Source organism: Nicotiana tabacum, chromosome 3, assembly GCF_000715075.1.
Source record: "Nicotiana tabacum cultivar K326 chromosome 3, ASM71507v2, whole genome shotgun sequence".
Classification (NCBI taxonomy): Eukaryota; Viridiplantae; Streptophyta; class Magnoliopsida; order Solanales; family Solanaceae; genus Nicotiana; species Nicotiana tabacum.
Window position 1 is genome coordinate 94,770,188 of NC_134082.1, and position 23,841 is coordinate 94,794,028.

General features: G+C 36.1%; 2 protein-coding genes across 3 annotated transcripts; one reads left to right on the plus strand and one right to left on the minus strand.

Annotated features, from left to right (window-relative positions):
* The first annotated feature begins 5,225 nt into the window (after positions 1–5,225).
* Positions 5,226–15,061, plus strand: LOC107805071 (putative glucose-6-phosphate 1-epimerase). 2 transcript variants are annotated; one of them, XM_075249652.1, is made up of 9 exons: positions 5,226–5,324; positions 5,545–5,662; positions 12,028–12,102; positions 13,356–13,412; positions 13,493–13,650; positions 13,762–13,893; positions 14,162–14,264; positions 14,469–14,568; positions 14,664–15,061. In XM_075249652.1, the coding sequence occupies exons 2-9, from the start codon at positions 5,582–5,584 to the stop codon at positions 14,879–14,881; spliced, it is 924 nt and encodes a 307-aa protein (XP_075105753.1). In that variant the 5' UTR covers positions 5,226–5,324; positions 5,545–5,581; the 3' UTR covers positions 14,882–15,061. The 2 variants fall into 2 exon arrangements, with proteins under 2 accessions (XP_075105753.1, XP_016484535.1); XM_016629049.2 differs by having other exon boundaries at positions 5,242–5,446.
* Positions 15,062–15,336: 275 nt separating this feature from the next.
* LOC107805069 (chalcone isomerase-like protein 1) lies at positions 15,337–16,699 on the minus strand. The gene is made up of 4 exons (XM_016629048.2): positions 16,263–16,699; positions 15,865–16,105; positions 15,671–15,762; positions 15,337–15,579 (listed from the first exon to the last, which is right to left on the minus strand). The coding sequence occupies exons 1-4, from the start codon at positions 16,621–16,623 to the stop codon at positions 15,446–15,448; spliced, it is 828 nt and encodes a 275-aa protein (XP_016484534.1). The 5' UTR covers positions 16,624–16,699; the 3' UTR covers positions 15,337–15,445.
* Positions 16,700–23,841: the final 7,142 nt, after the last annotated feature.

The window sequence follows — 23,841 nt, forward strand, 5'->3', positions numbered from 1 at the left end:
TTCACCGCCTTCCCCAAAGATAATAACGCGTTAGACTCTTTAGGCGCGATTTAATTAATCTCACCTTCTTAAAACTCGCGTGCACATTTATGTGACCCAAATCCAAATCTCAACGGAATCGAAATGTGTCTCCAATCACGGGTACATTGATTGTGACGTAGTCCGAGATGCATGTCCATGACGTTGCAAATTCCTTAAAAAATAAGACTGAGATGAGTCTCGCCGAATAAAAATACAAAAATTGCGGGGCCCTCGGTAAATATTTGTTTTAAAATTGCTTAGACTTCGAGGTGGACTGTTTGGCAAAATTCCACGGTCTTACCCAGAAATAATAATACGCTAATCACTTTAGGCACGATTTTAATAATAATACATCCCTAAACTCGGGTGCGCATTTATGCGACCCAAATCCAAATCCCAAAACATTGAATAAAAATGCATTCCGGATCGCGGGTGCATTTCATGTGACGCAATCCAAAGACATGTTTTTAAATGATGTTCATATTCTTTTAAAAATATAATAATAAAAGCGGTAAAGAGTTAAAAATTTGCACATAAGCTCATAATTGTATAAAAATCAGATATTTAAGCCAAATATGACAGTTGAGCGACCGTGCTAGAACCACGGAACTCGGGAATGCCTAACACCTTCTCCCGGGTTAACAAAATTTCTTATCCGGATTTCTGATTCGCAGACCGTAATATAGAGTCATTTTTTTCCTCGATTCGGGATTAAAATTGGTGACTTGGGACACCCTAAATCTCCCAAGTGGCGACTCTGAAATAAATAAACAAATCCCGTTTCGATTGTCCTTTAATTGGAAAAACTCCCTTCCGCGCCCCTTCGCGGGCGGCGCGGGCGAAAAAGGAGGTGTGACAACTGTGACACCAGGTTTTAGGTATAAAAGGTTTTAAAAGATGTAATAGACGTAGCCTTAAGATATATAATTGTTAACTTCCGCTTATTTATTTAAAATTCCATTTTTATTATATTATCGGCTTGTGTTTGTTAAAAGAAGCAAAAAAATGAAAGTGTAGCAAGTAGTTAAGGTTGGCTTGCCTAGCTCCCATTGGTAGGCGTCATCACAACTTCCGAGGGTGGAAAATCCGGATCGTGACAAGCATGAACATATTTCTGATTTAGAAATTGTTATCCTTAACTAGGATTTACCCGTTATCATCTTATCTAATTAGTTTAACAAAATATTTTGTACTTTTTGGTCAAACAATAATGTTGGTGTGAGATGAAGTATGTGATTTCTCGAATAGTAGAACATCAGTCTACATATTTGAAATATGCTTTCATCTCTACTATTGTTTAAGCATCTTTATTACATTCAAGTTTCTTGTAATATATTATTACTATTTGTATAGTTTAAATATTTTTTATTTGATTGTCACTCTTCACATTGTAGTCTAAGTTCGTCGTTGTGTATCATTGAATAAGGTAAATTGCATTTTTTTTATCTAATTAGTCTCAGATTACGCGCATTGCGCGTGTATTCTATATCAATGAGTATATATTTTTTAAAATTACACATATATTATTAATCAATGTGTTTGAGTCATTAAATATAAACTAAAAATAGTAAAAGTTTCTGAAAATGATATATATCGACTCTTTTTAGGTGGCTAGCCATTTGAACTGGTATAACTATTAGTAATTATAGTTATAAAACATAGACAAAAATATAAACTAATAAGATCCTTAATTGATATGAGTTAGAACACCTTGCAAAAAAGAAATTTAGATATCGTATATATTTACAAAGCAAAAGACTTACAGTCTGAGAATCTAAATATCCTTAAATATTGAAGGACTGTCGCCTAGTATTACCGTCTTTTATAAGAGTTAGTTCTCACTTATTCTTTATGAACTTTGCCATTTAATTTTAGATTATTCTACTTTTTGCAAAAAAATATATATTACATAATAAAAATAAGAAAAGTTTTACACAAGGTATTTAATATGAGAATCTTTTATATATTCAGATAATGGAGAATTTAATGCATACAATGTAGTTGATTTAAACTTCTAAATATTAGAAAAAACGTTAAGCACAAGAAATCATATTCCAAATAAAATAAAATAAGTAGATCTAAGTTGTAATCCCCTGTTTTGTGAAATAAAGTATTGGAAAGAAATACTAATCTATCTATATCTATATCTATATCTATACTATATTAAAAGCACGAGGGCCCTTAGCGAAATATCGTTCGTCTTTTTTACCTTTTTAAAATAGATTTTGCACTAGACAAAATAGTAATTTAGTTCTTTTTCTAATAGTTAAGTGTTTGAAATAAACTAAAATATTAACTACTAAATATTTTCCTATTTTAACTTGTATGAGTCCTAATTTGCACATACATTGTATCTTTAATTCATAAAAGCTTTATTTTTAATTAATTAATACTTCTAAGTTTTATACAAGGAAATTGATTGATTTTTACGGAAGTCAAATCTCCTACTCCTAATAATTGTCTAACGAAGTAAAAACAAGTTATATAAAGAAAATATATTTCTACGAGACTCATTAATTAATTAATTAATACTTTTTCTAAGTTTTATACGAGAAAATTAATTGGTTTTTACGAATGATCCCATTATGCTACCTCATAATTATAATTACACAATATTAAAGAGGCACGTAAATATTATTAAATAATATATTTAAATTATCAAATAAAAATTTAAAATGTATAAGTCATTGAAAATAATAAATAATATATCTCGACTTTCATGAGTGACGATTGAAAAATTTATAATTATTCAAGTTCTTCACTTGTACGTTATTCAAGTAGGATTACATTTATAACCTGTGCCAATTAAAAGAAGGCAATAATTGAGTTTAGTTTATATAGATGTTAAGCCATCAAAATATACATGTCAAAAGAAAGGTCCTAGAATTTCCTCAATTTCTACTATGTACTTTTGATCATTTTTTAGCAAACAAAAAAATAAAATAAAAAAAGATTGCTATATTAAAAACTAAATGTTGTTGTAAGCAAATTCATGTGTATCAAATCAGTATTGCCATATCGCAGTTTGCACTTACTATGCAACAAATCGTACCAAAAACCATTCATGAACACGCATATACCCTAATAATATTTCATAGACATTTAAAAGTTAGAAGGAACTATGCTATTTAAGAAATGAGACTTAATTCACCTTGTGCATAGTGATATATGTATAATTAAAAACAAAGAGTACAATAATTTTTTATTTTTTTTAAAAAGACACAAGAAATTTGCTCCAAAAAGGGATGAATGTAAACAACTTGTGGGCATAAAAATTGTATCCAATTATGATATTTACATGCACAAGTTTTAATTTACTTAACACTAGAAACAAGTTCTTAATAGTCTAAACAACCTCATAATTTGGTACTTGGAGAAATAATTTTTTTTTCATTAAATAATTTTACTGAAAAGTCCTCCGTCATCTCAGTTTGAAATAATAAAGCACAAAATGTATCCTAATTGTATAGATTAACTTTTATCTTCCAATGAAGGCTTGATATATTCGAATCTATTTATCTATCTACATCTATCTATCTATACGATATTAAAAGTATGGAGCTCCTATCAAAATATCATTCACCTTTTTTCCCTTTAAAAACAAATTTCATATTACACAAAATAGTCATGTAATTAAAAAGTCCTAATATTTAGGACTCGAAAATTAATTAAGATCTTGATCGTAATAGGACTTTCAAATCAAACATAAATTTGTCGAGTATAATTTTTTGTAAATCACCGCCGCTACAGCGATCATTATTTGTAATGGATTCTAATTGATAGTTCCTCTATGAAAACTTAAATAGAAACAAATTGTGGTTATTTGTTCTTACATGTGATTTTGCAACAATTGTCATTTGATAGCATACACTTTTTGGCTTTTGCGAAAACAATGTGCCATCAATGATAAACCGTAAGAGTCTCTCTTTCGTGTATTTATCACATGAATCTATATCTTGATTAAGTCAGTGGTTTTATATGAAAGTCATTTAGAGTCCGTTGGACATAAGAATTTTTTCAGTTTTTTTTCGAAATAAGTGTTTGGCCATAAAATTTTTAATTTTCACTTGAAAATGAATTTTGAAAATTTTCGAAAATTTGAAAAACTCCAAAACAGTTTTAGGTTGATTAGAATTCTCAAATTTTAGGGTTGTGTTTTAATTTCTCCTTTCTTTTTTTCCTTTTAATTTAATGTTGTAATTATTTTCGTTATATACTTATATGTCCATATATATTTTTTCCCAAAGTTATCGAACCTACAATAACCCGTAGAATGGATTCGTTAAGATAATGTAGTTTGGTTGTTTAGTGACTTTTTGATGACTCTACGAATTGGATGATCAAACTTTAAATTGAGTTAGACAAATTTAAAAAAGTCGGTTCCAGCCACATTACTCACATCCAAAATAGGCAGGCAAGCCTGTTTGACCAAGTTTTTGGAAAGTGAAAGGTAAATATTTCTTTTTAAATATACTTATTTTAGAGAGTTAAGGTGTTTAGAGGTGCTTTCGACAGTAGTAAAAGCTTAAAAAAAGTACATTTTCGGATAAGTATGGCCAAAGTGCTTCTAAGCATGAATTTATCCCTAGAATTTAACCTTGTTAGTACATTTGTATTTTTAGATAAAATATTTTTTTTCATTTAATTGATCGTTGTATCTATCTCTACATCAATTGCTATTACACATAATTTATTTTTATTCAATATTTCATATATTTTTTTATCAATAGCCGCAGAATGCACGTGCAACACACGTACACTAAAACTAGTAGTTTAAAAGATCTAAGAAATGTAAAGCACTATTTTTTTAACCAAAGGATCATAAAAATCTTTTAACTAAAGTGACAGACACATAGTTTACCTTGTCCTAACTCTTATGTATTGGTTCATGATAATCGAATCATGGAAAATTTTATTTTGTGTCTCATATAACTGACACTAGTTGTATGAGACAATTTTTTTGTCTTACCGTTTTGTGGACTCAGATTTCTGTGGATCCAGAAGTGTAAGATTGAAGTCTACAAATTTGTAAGACAAAAAGGAGTTTCATACAACGAGTGTAAGTTGTATGAGACACAAAATAAAACACGTCTCAATCAGAATTTCTTTGGTCCCTCCCGTCGCCCACTACGCGTCCACATCCACCTCCCTCTTCCGGAGAAGCTTTTTCTTTCTCGGTCAATTTATTATTATAAAAATATAAAGTCGTACAAAAAACGCTAATGTACGACATGGATTTCTCATGAAGCAGAAGTTGGTGGCCTGTTCTACACAATAAACAACACTAAATCGTTCCAAAAAATGCAAGTTTAATCTTTTGATTTCCTATTAATATAATTCATCCTTTCTGTTTTAGCGGTTCAGTTTCTGCCAGCCAATTATTCACAATATTCTTTGTTTATCGCATCACACTTTGCGTTTTCAGGTTTACTTTTCTCATTTCTTCCTTTTTCTGCATCTTTTGTCTTCTTCTGTTTCGTCCTTTCTGATCGTGCTTAATTATTATAAACTGCTTGCTTGTAGATTTTGATCAGTATTCGAAAAACGAAACAAAAAAACTATGTCGTCGAACATAATTCACGACGCCGATGGATCGCCTTCGCGAATCGTATTGTCGGAGCCTACTGGATCAACTGCTGAGGTTTTCGAAATTCTGTATTCCTTTTTCGTACTATTTGTGCTGGATAATTGTGATTAATTTTGCTTTATATTTAGCTAATGAAGGATTTTAAATGTTTTCTCCTATAATTACGACTATTTCTGCTGTATAATTGTGATTAAGTTCCCTTTTTTTTGGGTTTTTTTGTACATGCTTGTTTTAGTTCCTGAGGTGCACCCATTTTTACATTTTTAAAGTTTAATGAATGCTAGAAACTTTCCTTTAGTTTGATCATTCCTTGTTTATAGCCTGTTGGTGAATGAAGTGGAAGGAGAATCATAAGGTCTCAGAATCCCAAGAGTCAAGAAGTACTAGGTGATTTATTCCAATCTACCTAAGCCATGGTGGGTAGAGTTAGTCCAATACTTGTGCTGGCGGGAGTAGCAGGTAGCCGGTGGAATAGTCGAGCTGACCTGAACACCACCTTAATCAAAAAATTATTGATCATACTTGTGGATTATATTAGGTTTAATATCTCGAGATTTACTTTAGTTGAAGCCTGTTGGTGAAAGTGTTTTGGTTTCTCCATAAATCAATAATCCTAAATCTCATCTTCATCTAAGTGAATTATGTATTTCAACTTAGCATTTGTAGTTCGTTAATTAATTTGTTTTTGGTATTTGGAATGCTTGCCTTTCAAAAGTAAAATATCAGCTCATTGATGAATCATGGCTTTATTATTCCTATCTCGAACGTTTTCCAGAAGTTCTCGAAACCACATAGTTTGGATCGGGAGCAACCTGTCGATTGAGAATATTAAATGAAACAATTAATATAAGAGATGGACTCTTTTTGTTGAAGCTAGTCTGTACAAGCGCAGTGTGTTGCTCATGAGAAGTTGAAATAGTTAATGGAAGATAACAAATCAGAAAGGAAATTTTTTACGCAGCTTTTCTTTTCCTTTTTTCCTATTTAATTCATTTTTATCTCAATGACTGTTTCGGCCTCTAAGCTTTCACTTCCTGTTGATCTTTTTGTTGAAGTTTGGCAAAATGCCAAAGTCCCACATTGGTTGGGAGTTAAGTTTGGAGGGGATTTTTCCCCTATAAAAGAAAGCCTAATGTTTAGGATTGATACACACCTCATTTGCCTTCTCATCTGTTTAAGGCATTTGTATCTTCTCTTTTTAGTATTATTTCACTTGTATTTTTGGAGTGAAATAAAATATTGGTTGTGTCCGAGGAGTAGGCAAAATTAGCCGAACCTCGTAAATTCTGGTGTTCCCTTTATTGTTGTTTTATTGTCTTATTTATTATTTGGTGGCTGTCATAATTTTTGGTATAGTAGTTGTGACTTATTCACACTATATACATTTGGCTTCCGCAACAATTGGTATCAGAGCCAGGTTCTGTCTAAGTATGCTCTGTGGTTGCAGCATAGTCTGATCTTCCACATCAGAAAAGATTTATCTTGGTAACTGAGTCAAGGTTCTGTCTGAGTATGCTCTGTAGTTGCAGCTTAGTCTGATCTTCTACATCAGAAAGGAAATAATCTTGATTTGTGTCGTCAGCTATTAAATAATATTTGTGTCAAATATGGGGGACAATAAACAAGAAGAATCTACATCAAGTGTCAACAATACGTCATCATTGGCATCTTCGCTTATGACAAGAATTGTGTCAAATGCGAAATTTGCGGTAGAAATTTTTGACGGGTCCGGACATTTTGGGATGTGGCAAGGCGAGGTTCTAGATGTCCTTTTTCAACAAGGGTTAGATCTGGCCATTGAAGAAAAGAAACCAGATGTTATTGGAGAAGAAGATTGGAGAATTATCAACCGTGTTGCTTGCGGTACCATTCGATCCTACCTTGCTAGAGAGCAGAAATATCCATACACAAAGGAAACTTCTGCAAGTAAATTATGGAAAGCACTGGAGGATAAATTTTTGAAGAAAAACAGTCAAAATAAATTGTACATGAAGAAGAGACTGTTTCACTTCACCTATGTTCCTGGTACCACGATGAATGAACATATCACCAGTTTCAATAAGTTGGTCACAGATTTGCAAAATATGGATACAACTTATGATGATGGTGACTTGGCCTTAATGTTGTTGGCGTCACTTCCTGATGAGTACGAGCACCTTGAAACTACTCTACTCCATGGAAATGACGAAATTTCTCTCAGAGAAGTTTGTTCAGCTTTGTACAGCTATGAACAAAGAAAGCGAGAAAAACAGAAGGGCGGAGAAGGAGAAGCACTGTTTGTGAGGGGTCGTCCTCAAAATCAAACGAGGACAAAGAAGGGAAGATCCAAGTCAAGATCCAGACCTAGCAAAGATGAATGTGCCTTTTGTCGAGAAAAAGGGCACTGGAAGAAAAACTGTCCGAAGTTGAAGAATAAGGCCAAACATAACAATGGAAAGGCTATTATGGATTCAAATGTAGCTGATTGTGATGATTCAGACTTCTCATTAGTTACAACAGAGTCATCAACATCATCAGACATATGGTTGATGGACTCGGCTTGTAGCTATCATATGTGTCCCAACAGGGACTGGTTCGTGGAATTTCAAGAAGGAGAATATGGAGTCATCCACACAGCGGATAACAGCCCTCTTACCTCATATGGCATTGGTTCAATACGATTAAGGAACCATGATGGAATGATCAGAACATTGATAGATGTTCGATATGTACCTGATTTGAAGAAGAATCTCATCTCTGTGGGAGCCCTAGAATCAAAAGGGTTCAAAATCATTGCAGAAAATGGAGTGATGAGAGTATGCTCCGGTGCACTAGTGGTAATGAAGGCTAATCGGAAGAATAATAATATGTACCGCTATCGTGGCAGTACAGTTATTGGGACAGCGACAGTAACATCCAGTGACGACAAAGAGGCAGAAGCAACCAAGCTATGGCACATGCGCTTGGGACATGCTGGAGGAAAATCCTTGAAAACTCTATCAGATCAAGGATTGTTAAAAGGAGTAAAGGCTTGCAACTTGGAGTTTTGTGAGCATTGTGTTAAAGGGAAACAGACAAGGGTTAAATTTGGTACATCGATCCATAATACTAAAGGCATTTTGGATTATGTACACTCTGATGTTTGGGGTCCTTCCAAAACACCTTCATTGGGTGGGAAGCACTATTTTGTAACCTTTGTTGATGATTTTTCCCGAAGAGTATGGGTGTATACAATGAAGAGCAAAGATGAAGTGTTGGGAATTTTTCTCAAATGGAAGACGATGGTGGAAAATCAGACAGGCAGGAGAATCAAGTGTATTCGCACAGACAATGGAGGTGAATACAAAAATGATCATTTCAATAAGGTCTGTGAAAATGATGGCATCATCCGACACTTCACTGTTAGACATACACCACAACAGAATGGAGTGGCAGAACGTATGAACCGGACCTTGCTGGAGAAGGTACGGTGTATGTTGTCCAATGCTGGCTTGGGCAAAGAATTTTGGGCTGAGGCAATTACATATGCATGCCACCTCATTAATCGTCTACCATCTGCTGCTATTGATGGCAAAACACCATTTGAAAAATGGTACGGAAAACCTGCTGTAGATTATAACTCTTTGCACGTGTTTGGCTCAACTGCATATTATCATGTGACGGAGTCAAAATTGGATCCAAGGGCAAAGAAGGCTATTTTTATGGGAATTACTTCTGGAGTCAAAGGATATCGCTTATGGTGTCCTATGACAAAGAAAGTAATATTCAGCAGAGATGTTACCTTTGATGAATTTGCTATGGTAAATAAGGTAACAGAAGATACCAAACAAAATGAAGGTGCTTCTAAGCAGGTGGAGTTTGAGGGAAAATTTATTTTTCCTACACAAGAAGCAGAGGAGGAAACAAATGAAGATTACCCTCTGGAAGGAGAGCCAGTAGAGGAGATTCCAACTCAGGAATCTCAACAACAACTTGAATCAATAGCAACCAGCAGGCCAAAAAGAACAATAACGAAACCTGTTCGTCTCATAGAGACGGTTGCTTGTGCAACCTCAATTGTAGCTGATGATGTTCCTACTACTTATAAAGACGCTGTCCAAAGTTCAGAAGAAGATAAGTGGAGGATTTCCATGAATGATGAAATACAGTCCCTTCATCAGAATCATACATGGAGATTGGCCAATCTCCCGAAGGGAAAGAAAACAATTGGGTGCAAATGGGTATTTGCAAAGAAAGAAGGATTTCCTAACCAATTAGATGTTCGCTACAAAGCAAGATTGGTGGCCAAAGGATATGCTCAAAAGGAGGGAATTGATTACAATGAAGTGTTTTCTCCAGTTGTAAAACATTCCTCCATTAGAATTATGTTGGCTTTGGTAGCACAATTGGATTTGGAACTAGTTCAGATGGATGTAAAAACTGCGTTTTACATGGAAACTTGGAGGAGGAAATCTACATGACTCAGCCAGAAGGATTCAAAGTTGCTGGAAAAGAAAATATGGTGTGCAAACTTGAAAAATTGTTGTACGGATTGAAACAATCTTCTAGACAATGGTACAAGCGATTTGACGAGTTTATGTTGCGGCAAAGGTACAAGAGAAGCAAATACGATCATTGTGTGTATTTGCACAAGCTTAAAGATGGTTCCTTTGTATATCTTCTCCTATATGTTGATGATATGTTGATAGCTTCCAAGAATTTGGAAGAAATTGATAAGTTGAAGATTCAACTGAAGAAGGAGTTCGAGATGAAGGATTTGGGTGAGGCAAAGAAAATTCTTGGCATGGAGATAATTAGAGATAGACGTTCAAAGAAACTCTGTTTATCTCAAAAGGAATATTTGAAGAGAGTACTTCAACGTTTTGGCATAGATGACAAGACTAAGCCAGTTAGTACTCCACTTGCTTCCCATTTTAAGCTAAGTACTACTATGTCGCCAATGGATGAAGCTGAACGAGAGTATATGTCAAAGGTACCATACGCAAATGTTGTTGGTAGCTTGATGTATGCAATGGTTTGCACAAGGCCTGACATTTCACAAGCTGTTGGAGTTATTAGCAGATATATGCACAATCCAGGGAAGGAGCATTGGCAAGCTGTGAAGTGGATTCTACGGTATATTCATAATACTGTAGATGTCGGGTTAGTTTTTGAGCAGGAAGACAATCAGTCTGTAGTTGGATATTGTGACTCAGATTTTGCGGGTGATATGGACAAACGAAGATCAACTACTGGTTATGTGTTTACTTTTGCAAAGGCACCAGTTAGTTGGAAGTCTACTTTGCAGTCAACAGTTGCTTTGTCTACAACAGAGGCAGAGTACATGGCTATTACAGATGCTGTGAAAGAGACAATTTGGCTTCAAGGATTGCTAAAGGAGCTTGGTGTTGAACAAAAAGGTATCACAATTTTTTGTGATAGTCAAAGTGCTATTCAATTAGCGAAGAACCAAGTTTATCATGCAAGGACGAAGCACATTGATGTTCGGTATCATTTCGTACTAGAAATCATAGAAGAAGGTGGAGTCACGGTGAAGAAAATTCATACTACAGAGAATCCTGCTGATATGCTGACAAAGGTGGTGACTGCGGTCAAGTTTCAACATTGTTTGGATTTGATCAACATTGTTGAACACTGAAGATTGAAGATGAAGACACAACCAAAATTTGTTATTGAGAGAGAATTGAAAATGTGGAATTTTGCCAAGGTGGAGATTTGTTGAAGTTTGGCAAAATGCCAAAGTCCCACATTGGTTGGGAGTTAAGTTTGGAGGGGATTTTTCCCCTATAAAAGAAGGCCTAATGTTTAGGATTGAAACACACCTCATTTGCCTTCTCATCTGTTTAAGGCATTTGTATCTTCTCTTTTTTAGTATTATTTCACTTGTATTTTTGGAGTGAAATAAAATATTGGTTGTGTCCGAGGAGTAGGCAAAATTAGCCGAACCTCGTAAATTCTGGTGTTCCCTTTATTGTTGTTTTATTGTCTTATTTATTATTTGGTGGCTGTCATAATTTTTGGTATAGTAGTTGTGACTTATTCACACTATATACATTTGGCTTCCGCAACACTTTGAAATTAATTCGTTTTGCTAATGGTTTAGTCTTTCTTATATATGATCTTGCCTTGAAGTTTAGTCTTTAGAGAGTAGCTGTTTTGTAGTCAAACTACGTAGCTCAATGCTTTTGGGAAAACAAACGAGATGGTGATATCCTAGGCTCCCCATTGTACCAATGAAAAGCTCTCCGCTGTCCATTTAACTTAGAGATGATGTGCTATCTTTTTAAATTGGTAAACAGAGGATCCTGTATTAACCCCTGAACGGAAAGATCCAAATGCATGAAGTAAATGTTGTAGCACTACAATGATGATGAGCTTTATGGGTTGGAGATATCTTTTCCTTCATTTCACTTAATTCTAGTACATATTCTCTGCTGCAGGTGCTTTTTCATGGTGGACAGGTTGTTTCTTGGAAGAATGAACGAAGAGAAGAACTGCTTTTCAGGATTAATAAGGTCTAAAATGACCTTCCTTTATATTCTTATGTAACCGACTCTGTTTTCTGCTACTGTTTGGATAGCAATATGTTGCATGACATGCATGCAGGCACAAAGCTTTTGCGACTTAATGTTATCAACTTTAACGTGTCAATGCAACGGTTCCATTCATAATCCTGTTCATCCTGCATCTTTGTGAACATGAAGTGGATATTTGCCTCATCTGGAAGTTCACAGTTTTGGACATTTACATTAAAAAAAAAGGATTTGCATCTTCAGCTGGATCCTCTTCAGTCTTGACTCGATAGTTGAAGATATGGGGCACCAAATTTGAATTAAGATCAATTTATGAATCAAAAAATTAAAAACCCCCAAAGGTTTGGAATTAGGATCACAATATAAATTGTAGTTTAAAAAACAAAGTTGAAAAGTACTTTCTCCTTCGAGAAATCTCTGAAAAGGCACAAGATGACGCCATTGTTCTTTTCCAGCCTTAGCATCTTATAGGTGCTTACATTTAGTAAAAGATTGAATTGCTTTTGTTACTTGTGTCTTCACTTGGTCTACCATACTTCTGGAACCAACTAATTACACTGGCCTCTCCAGCATTGTTCAGTACGATGACCAATATTTGATTAGTTCCTATATCATGAGATTCACTTTTACACATATCAAGTAGGACTCACATCTAACGGGCTACAAGTGTTATGAGAGGGCTTTTCCTTTATGCAATTTTGCGACATCTTCTACTAGGATTCGCAGGTTAGAAGGGCTGATCAGTGTTTTATCTATGATGTGCATCACTGAGCAGGTGGCCAATGTCTGAAGATAAAATATGTCTAGCTCCTGTGTAAACGTTACCTTATCAAAAAAAAATAAAATTCTAGCTCTTCTCTACAGTCCATAAAATTTTATCCTCTTATGAGTCGTTGCGGAGTGTAATGCTATTCAATTGCCTAGATAATTCAAATCTCTCAAGGAATGTCGAGTTTAATTCAAAATCAGCAATGCATGGAACGTTGAGTATAGTTCATTTTGCTCGTGTAACATAAATGTGATTGTGGTGTAAGGAAACTTCTTCAGTTTTCAAATATGTAAAATTTCCTAGATACCTCACATAACTTGATCTGCTTGTATGGTTAATGATACACCTCACACTCAGGATATTGACTTTAGGACATTGTTCAATCATTTACCTTGGCTGCTAGATTCTTCTGTAGCCCTCTTGTCTTATCATTGTCCTGACTGAGGGTTCTTGCACTGTCTTACAGACCCTCTGGAAACCTCCTAAAGCCATCAGAGGCGGAATACCTATCAGCTTCCCACAGGTTGGCCCACTAACTGAACTAGCAATTTTAGGGTTCTTCCTTGTTCAGTTCTGCATCTTAACTGTAAATATCTATTGTAGTTTGGAAGTTTTGGTTCTTTAGAGCGACATGGTTTTGCAAGAAACAGAGTGTGGTCCTTGGATGATTCTCCTTCTCCTCTACCTGCAGCAAACAGTCAGTCAACTGTGGATCTCATCTTAAAATCCACAGAGGAGGATCTGAAAATTTGGCCACATAGGTGGGGAGTATACATGGTTTTGCACTTCTATTAGCCTATAGTAATACACACATTCCCAATTCAACAATTTTATCTAGATCTACAAAGGTAAACCCTGTTCTTGTTTGGCAGGTTTGAGGTGCGGCTACGTGTCTCTCTCGCTGCTGGCAAGCTGACTTTGATCCCTCGTGTGAGAAATATAGATAACAAGCCATTCTCATTCACGATCTCTCTGCGTAACTATTTATCTGTTTCTGATATCAGGTTTGCCTTGTTGGTTCACTATCTTTTTTTTCTTTTGAGATGTGGTTTGCTAGTTATTTTTCCGCTAAGTAGTGCTAACACGTTGGAATTTGTAATAGCTATTATTGTCCCCCTTTTAGGGTTTCTTGCAATTAATTCAGACCTATAATTTAATGTATATTGCTCATTCAATCATGAGCTTTCTCTTATTTTTCTCTTTATAGCTGAAATTTGCTAGATACGTAATTATCCTTTTCAGATAGGTTGCATGATGCAGTTTGATTTGCAGTGAAGTGCGTGTGGAGGGCTTGGAGACGCTTGACTACTTCGATAATTTGCAGCAGAGAGAAAGATACACAGAGCAGGCAGATGCAATTACCTTTGATAGTGAGGTAACATTACTATGTTAGGCTGTTCTCCGTATTTAATAGAGGATAGACACCTTCATTTGAACTCAGGACCACTAGGTGCCAGAGGATCTTCTCTTCCATCAATTCAGTATGCTTGTTTTTTTGAATTTTTCATAATTCATCGAAAAGAGAATTACTTGATTTCTCCTTATTATTATGTTGATCTAGACCTTTTCTTTTTGTTAGATTGACAGGGTATATCTGAGCACACCAAAGAAAATTGCGATAATAGACCATGAGAAGAAGAGAACCTATGTCATTCAGAAAGAAGGCATGCTAGATGCTGGTATATTTTTACCGTTTTTTTTCTTTTGATCTGGATCTATTTTGTTCCCAATCTGCATTGAATATTTTGAAGTACAATTTGGATGTGATATGCAGTTGTTTGGAATCCTTGGGACAAAAAAGCCAAGTCTCTCCCTGATTTAGGTGATGAAGATTACAAAAAAATGCTATGCGTGGATTCAGCTGCTGTTGAAACTCCGATTGTCTTAAAGCCCTCTGAGGAGTGGAAGGGGCGGCAAGAGCTCTCTACTGTATCTTCAAGTTACTGCAGTGGGCAATTGGACCCTAGGAAAGTTCTTTATGGCCTTGCCTGATCTCATCCATGGTGTGATTAAGGTGCTATTTCTACGAGTCTGTTTTTTGTATACTACGCGCACTGTTTTACTATTCCACAAACTCCTATTCATGTTTGGTTTGTCAGTTTCTGGAGTGTTAAATCTAACATTACTGTATCTATTCTATAAGCACATAATTTTAGCTGCAGGTGGTTCACTGAGCTTTCTCTGTTTCTTTTTTCATACTGTGAGATATCTTGTATGTTTTCAGTTTTTCATAGCATAAACTTTCCTGAGCCAAGAAATTCCTTCTTGGCGTTGCAAAAGTTCGATGGATGAATAATTTGAACAACAGAATATAACATCTAAATGTAAATACACAGTGCACGCTTACATAACGTACGAGTTGAGAGACGTAACATGGGTTTTGTTTTTTTTTTGGGGAGGGGGGGGGGGGGAGTTTTGAAGCTTGCGTATTAGAACTTACGAAATACTTATGAAAATCAACCGTGTTTTAATCATTCCTTTATTGAGAAATTATTCATCAGTTCAAATAGACCACCTTATTCTTTAACAACCTAGAAATTGCTGGAAAGCCACAACTTAGAACATAGAGACCATGGATGCCCCGAACTTCTCCTTGGCTTCTTTGTCAAAGGGATCGTCACCTAAATACATGTAGATGAAGGCCCGGCAGAGTAGTTCACTTTCCACCTTGCTCACAATTTCACCCTTTACTGCATTTAGTTAAAGTTAAGGTTTAATCAAGTTAGCAATTCAACTTGATGGCATGAAATTGACAAGATTGAATTTTGTGGTAGATTTTACCTTTGGTCTGAAGAACATATCCCGGAAGCCTTGAAATCTCAATTACAGAACCAGAAGTCAGCTTTATGTCATCAGATGCTTCACCCATGATCCTAATATTAAAACAGGATATTAGAGTTTAAGCATTCAAGTTTTCGTAATCAAAAAAGCATTCTGTGTTAAGGCTGATTAGCATTTAAAATGGTTGTATGTACTTCTTTGTGAGCTCTTCGTTCTTCCCACCAGTGAGTTTCTTTATGGCAGCTCCTAGGCCTTCGTCAAAGTTCTTTCTTACCATGCTTATGGTTAGGTTAGAGAAAACAATTACCAACCGCACAATCATCCCAAAATCACTATCAATCACCATTTGGTACATTTCCTTTGTTGGTTTTGATGGTGCTTTCCCAATCTTGGACTGCATAAGGTCCTTCAAGTTCTCCTTGTCTGCATATATTCCTGCAGTCAAATAATGAGTGGTTAATTTTGCGGAGGCCAGTTTGTGTTGCTGTACCCTATTAGAATGAGCTTGATCTAGGTTACAACTTTAATCAAAGTGCAGTATGATCCCTATTTGTATGTTTGTGTAAAGAAGATAGTTTAAATGGAGTATTACCAAAGCCATAAATTTTAAGGCCCATGCCAAGCATGCTCTTCTTCCTTAAACCTACAGCTTTCAACTGCATCCCATCTTCAAGTTTGACAGGAAAAGAGACTCCAGTTTTAGGTTCAACCTCAACTGGAACTTCCTCGTCCTTTACAGTTGCGTCTTTCTCCTGACCGCTCTTCTCCTTCTTTTCCTCTTCAGTTTTGGCCTCATTCGTACAATTTGGCTTCTCTTCTGCTGTTTCTGTAATCTTTGGTTCACCTTCGCTCACCTTCCCCTTCTCCATTGTTGGTTTTAAAGCAAGACCACTCTTGGGGTCAATTTCAATTGCCTCAGTCTTTGCTGTGACATCTTCCATGGTGGTCGGCATTTTACACTGATAGTTATAAGCCAAGAGGAAGAGATAGGAATTGTTTTCTGTTTTGCTGTGGTTTGAAGATTGAAGGGTAATGAGGTTTATATAGGAAGAGATTTGCCCGAGGGTTACTGTAACTCATTATTGATGTCTCATGCAAGTGGGAGTCTCATTGCACAGAAACGAGGCATCTTTTCGTCCTTCCTCGGTTTGAGCATTGAGGTAATGGGAGGCAAATGTTACTCCCTCCGGTTTGAGCATTGAGCATTGCTTTTAGCACGCACATTAAGAAAATATTAAATTCTTTACAAAAATACCTATTATGATTAAACTACCCCTAATTAAATATTTAATGTCAGGAGTAAGAAATTTTTTTAGCGATATGTACATAGGAGTTATTTTGTAAAAACAAATTAAATTCTTTCTTGATTACATAACTGGATACTTATTTGAACCAAAATAAAAAAGCAAATTGATCAGTTATTGTGAACAAGAGGAACACATATTATCACCCACTATAGCTCATTAACTCACTAGTGTGGTTTATTTCCTTGCACTAGTTTGCATATTTTGGCAAAAATTTACGGAACACATTTCAAGGACCTGTATTGTTGGCTATCATAAATGTATGATCCCATTTCAATGTGAATATGTTCTTTTCAAAAAATTCCAAGGTAGTGAATAAGTGCTGACGGAATATGATGCCTGTATTGGCCAAGCAATTCCTTTTGTTTTCCTATTATTCTTAGAGCCTGTTTGGCCAAACTTCTAGGAGGCCAAAAATATTTTTTTCCTCTAAAAAAGTACTTTTAAATTTTTTTAAGCTATTTGACCAATACAGAGAATTACTTTTGGCCAGCAGCAGAAACACTTTTTTTGCTTTTGAGAAGAAGCAGAAAATTCTAGCTTCTTCCAAGAAGCAAAAACAGAAGTGAGAAATTAATGTATTCAAGACAAAACTATCCTCACTATAAATTTATAATGTTCAAATTATCACTTACAAATGTAAGTTTTTTCTTTTCATTTTTGTTTCTAGTTTTTACCATTCTTTTAAAATTAAAGATATCATATACAAGAATTAATTATACTGTAACTTTCCAACTTCTTTATTGACTTTTTTTGTTTTTGATTTGTTCTTTGTGTAATGTCTTGTAACTTGCTAAATTATCTTCTTCTTTTTTCACACTAAAGTAAATTATCTACATCCTTCTTTGGACTATCAAATCTCTTCCTAAAAATAATCATTTATAATTTCTTCTGTTATATGCTTTCCCGAACCTTTAAAACAGTTATCAAATCTAATTTATGAAAATTACCTACAAATAAGAATACATTTATAATTCCATCGCATAATCTATCTATATATTATTAAATAAAAGAAGAAAGGCATCACACATTAAGCCAAGTGACTGCCTGAAAATAGGCCATTTGGCAATTAGGACAAAGTTAGTAAGATTAGGTAATACTAATTAGTGTCTTTTTGAATTTAAATTTAAAAAACAATTATATATTATGTGTTGTTAATAATTAGTTACTCTTTTTGAATTTAAATTTAAACATACTTAACTATTTTTTTTACTAAAAAATTATTTTTATATATTTAAAATTATTTTTATTTTACGTTAAATCCCGTCTTTCAAGTTTGACACTCAGAATCATCAAAGGAAAGTAAAGGTAGGAAGGAGAAGCACTGAGCTGCGAACGTCGAGCAACTACCTAGTCAACTCCGAACAACCTGCTAGAAAGCAATCAGCCCTCGCTAGCGTGACCCGAGACTCCTGGATCTGCACACAGGATGCAAGGAGTAATGTGAGTACGCCAACTCAGTAAGTAATAAAAGTAAAGGTAGCTGAGCGATAAGAAAACACGTAAAACACAGCAAAATGCTACAACGAGGCAGTATAAAAACCAGAATAATACAATAAAATAGTAAAAGCTCGTAGAAACACCTTAGTTCAGTAAAAACCTCTTTAAAACCTCTTTTATCAGTTCAATCAAGTAAATGAAAACATGGAGAAAAGAGAGAAACATATATCAGCCCATCGGGCAAAATACCAACAGAACCAGCCCCTCGGGCTATCTCACAATCACTTGTATCAGCCTCTCGGGCAATAACTTGGAACAATATCAGCCCCTCGGGCTATATCACATCTCACACTGGGTACCCACGCTCACTGGGGGTGTGCAGACTCCGGAGGGGCTCCTACAGCCCAAGCGCTATATCAAGCTATCTCGTGGCATAATCAAACTGGCCCTCGACCTCATAACAAGCCACCTTGTAGCGTAACAACTCAGGCCCTCAGCCTTATAATCATGAATCAGTACAATACCTCTGTAGCGTGCAGCCCGATCCCATAATATCCTCACAACACAGGCCCTCAACCTCACTTAGTCAGAAAATCTCTCAAAGCCACTCGGGCACAATAAAACATGGTGCTCAGCCCAAAATATTATTTAAAAATGTCAAAACGGAGTAAATATGGTCGAGTTATGAAAACAATAGAATACAACATGACTGAGTACAAATATGAAGTAAAAACAGTGAGGAATAGTAATAAAAATCCCCTAAGGGTCCAAAATAGTTGGCACGAGGCCCAAATATGGCATTTAGCCCAAAACATGATAATACTTTCCAAAATACAATGATAGCAAACAGTTTTTAATCAAATATGCAGTTTAATAGTCATACGGAACAGACTAAGTCAGAATCCCCAATGGTGCACGACCCCACACTCATCATCTAGCGTGTGCATCACCTCAAAGTAGCACAACGATGTGAAATCTGAGGTTTCATACCCTCAGGACAACATTTACAATCATTACTTACCTCAATCCCGTCCAAACTCTAGCCCGCGATGCCTTTGCCTCTCGACTCGGCCTCCGAGTGCTTCAAATCTAACCAAAAACAAATTCACATCATCAAAGGGAACACAACCCACCCGAAAATAATCAATTTACACCAAAAATCCCAAAATTGGCCAAACCCGACCCCCGAGCCCACAACTCGGATTCCGACAAAATTCCCCAAACAAGAATTCTCACGTCCTCACGAGTTCATACATACTAACTATACCAAAATCCGACCATACACGACCCCTCAAATCCCTAATCAAATGTCTCCAATTTCAAACCCTAAACCCCCAATTTTCACCCTTAATCTCATAAATTCCATGCTTAAACAAGTAAAAATCATCATAGAATCGAGTTTTAGGTCCAAGAAAGTCACCTCAATGAAAACCCCCTTGATCCCCTCTTCAAAATCATCCACAAGCTCCAATCTCGGATAGAAATGGTGAAGAACAACTCAAATTTTGCGAAGGCCATTATTTATGTGTTCTGCCACAGGAATACCGCATCTGCGGTCAAAATTCTCGCAACTGCGGACACATACGTGCGGTCCTAGGTGCGCACCTGCGGAAATCACTTATCTGCCCCAAACTCGCACCTGCGCTCAAACACCCGCACCTGCGCTATCGCAGGTGCGCCCAAATCTCCGCATCTTCGGCTCTAGTCCTTTTCCACGTTGGCCGCATTTGAGACACCTTTTCCTCTTCTGCGAGTCCGCACCTGCGGTTCCCAATTCGCAGGTGCGGTTATGACAGGAACTTCAACAGCTGAAATATGCTCAAACTCAACTCCATTCTTTCCGACAACCTCCCGAAATCATCCCGAGGCCCCCGGGACCTTAACCAAAAGTGCAAACAAGTCACATACTAATATTCAAACTTGTACCAACCCCCGGAACACTCAAAACAACGTCGGAATACCAAATCACCCTTGGATTCAAGCCTAAGGATTCTAAAATTTCTGAATTCCGCTTTCGATAAAAAATCTATCAAACCTCGTCCGAATGACCTGAAATTTTGCACACACGTCCCAAATGACACAAAGAACCTACTCCAATTTCCGGAATTCCATTCCGACCCTTATATCAAAATCTCCGCTACCAACCGGAAAATGCCAAAATCCCAATTTCGCCAATTCAAGCCTAAATCTACCCCGGACCTCCAAAACACATTCCGATCATGCTCTTAAGTCCCAAATCACCTCCTGAAGCTATCCAAATTATAAAAACCAAATTCCGAGATCGTTTACTCATAAGTCAACTTTCGGTTGACTTTTCCAACTAAAGGCCAACTTAAGAGACTAAGTGTCTCATTTCTTTACAAAACCACTACGAACCCAAACTAACCAACACAATGCAATGAAATATAGCTGAACAATATGCAAAGAAACAAAAATGAGGAGAAACGGAATGGTAACTCATAAAACGACCGGCCGGGTCGTTATAGTTCTCTTCCTCTACAAGTACACCAACGGGCTGTTTATGTTTTCCTGTATATTTATATATTAATGTCACACCTCCTTTTTTACACCTATACCCGCGGAAGGGCATAAATGAGTTTTTCCACTTAAAGGACAATCGGAACGAGATTTAATTATTAATTATTCAGAGTCGCCACTTGGGAGATTAATGGTGTCCCAAGTCACCGGTTTAATCCCGAACCGAGGAAAATACTAACTCTGTATTACAGTCCGCGAACTAGAAATTCGGATAAGGAATTCTGTTAACCTGGGAGAAGGGGTTAGGCATTCCCGGGTTCCGTGGTTCTAGCACGGTCGCTTAACTATTGTATTTGATTTTATCTGATTTTGATACATGCTAGCTTATGTGCCTTTTATTCGTAAACCGCTTTTTATCATTATTTATTTTAAAAGAATTGCGACGTCGTGAAAACACGTTTCAAACCACGTCGCAATCAATGCACCCATGATCGTTAACATATTTTGACTTCGTCGAGATTTGGATTTGGGTCGCATCAATGCGCACCCGAGTTTAAAGAAGTAATTTAATTAAATCGCGCCTAAAGGTTCCAACATAATATTATTTTGGGGAAGGCCGTGAAGTTCACTAAACGGCCCTCCCAAGTTCTAATCAGTTTTAACAATCATTTATTGAGGGCCCCACATTTATTTATTTTTGTTCGGTGAGGCTCATCTCATTTTATGAACCTATTTTTCGATCATTATTTATTTTATAAGAATTACGACGTCGTGAAAACGTGTTTCGAACCACATCACAATCAATGCACCCGTGATTGTCAACACATTTCAATTTCATCGAGATTTGGATTTGGATCGCATCAATACGCACCCGAGTTTAAGAAAATAATTTAATTAACTAGTGCCTAAGGATTCCAACGTGTTATTATTTTGGGGAAGGCCGTGAAATTCGCTAAACGGCCCTCCCAAAGTCTAATTATTTTAATAACCATTCAAAAATGAAAACAATAAAAGAAAACCAACTCAGGTACACGTTAGTCTAATTTCCCTATGGCCAACATCATTGGGCCTGAATTTAGCCCAAATCAGGCCACATCAAATCAGACAGCGTAGGAAAAGGGGGGGGGGAGCAGATCGAGTCTCATGAATGGCAAAACTGAGGGATCATTTAACATTTACAAAAGGAAATCAAGGCATTCGTCCAAGTCAATTTAGATATCAACGTTTTGAATTTTAATTCCTGAATATTTCTAACGTGAAAGTTAACAGAAGCTTAAAGCTGGCCACCGTATTAATTTAGCATGCATTCACGGGTAACTAGGGAAGCAACGTCTAACAAATCAGCTTGAAATACAAAACAGGCCTAACTGTTTTCGAATTAATTCAACTGACATTTTATACCCTTAATTATTGAGACCGGTAATTATACAGCACTGCTTGTTTAAAGTGCAGTTCCTGCCCATTTTGATCCCTATTTACTGGTGAACATTTACTAAAGCCAACAATTAACAAGCAAAGTTGTAAATCGCTTCTAGCAACAGTAGCAGTAGCACTCTGCAGGAACGAACTTAATGTAATTCCTAGATCTCTTTTGAGCTAACACTAGTCAACTAAATGGTTCATGACTTCACAACGGGACCACTGTATAGCAAGCTGAAAATATAAGTCCATTTGAATCTATTTATAACTGTTGAGATCAAATCATGTATCAATTTTCACAAACCTACTTATACAGTCCATTACATTAACGGTCCTAATTACACGTCGAATTCAATGAGTCACACATACATCTTTTCTAATTGAACAGTTACAGCTATATGCATCCAAAGACGAACACAGAACAATCAATTCCATTGCATTCACTCCAAGTTGTGGTCACATCAATGTAAATTCGAACATGTACCTGGAAATTGAATTTCAACAAGAGGAGATGAGGATCAACAACAAAAATCAGAGAATCAGCAACAGTAATGAGCAAAGCCCAGAAAAAAAAACAGAACTAACGACTCCGGAAAGTTTCAAAATCCAGTAATTGCTCAGTCAACACAGCAAACTCGGACTTAACCCAGAAAATGCACTCAACCAAGACCGGACAGAATGGTAAACCCAGCAGCAGCAACAAAACACCCAAAACAGAAGGACTGAACTCAAAAACTGCTCGAAATCAAACTAGAACACCTCTGGACTTTCAGCAATTAAAGAGAGATCAAGGGAGATGTGAATTAATAACTAGAACATTAAAATTAACATACAATTTCCAATGAAACAGTGAGTTTTTTTTGGATTTTCTAAAGTTTTTGTTTGTTTTTGGTTTTTGAAGTTTTGAATTTCAGTTCTCAGATCTAAAATGAAAAGAATGTTTGTGAGGGGTGATTTTTATGGCTGAAGAACAAAAAGAATCCCCCCTCCCCAGGCATGAAAATGCCCATTTATAGGCAAAGATAAGGGCATCCCTTCAATTTTCTGCTTCAAACTTAGTCCCTTATTTCCTAGCTTGTTCTCTAAGTAACTGCCACCAAAATTGTTAAAACTTACACTAAAACCCCATTTGGAATGTCTTGGAAGGTTCTTTTGGCTATACATTGCCTATACTACCCCTGCCCTGCTTTTGAAATTGCCAAACTTAATAAAAGTTACCCTTTCCCATGCCTAAACTACCCTTACTTTCACTCTGGAATTACAAACTAATGCTAACTACACAAAACCCCTTACCCCTGTTAAGAACCAACTGAAGTTAACCCTAATGAGTCTAAACCAGCTATAACCAACCAACACAACTTAAGATTTAATCCTAACTCACCTAAATGCTTCAACCAATGCTATCATTAAACTAAAGTAAACAACAGTTAAACGAAAGAAATAGACTGGTGATTGACAGACAACCCTGAAATTATAAAACTAGCATCATGAATCAGTAAACACGGATTAAACACTAAAAATAGACCATAA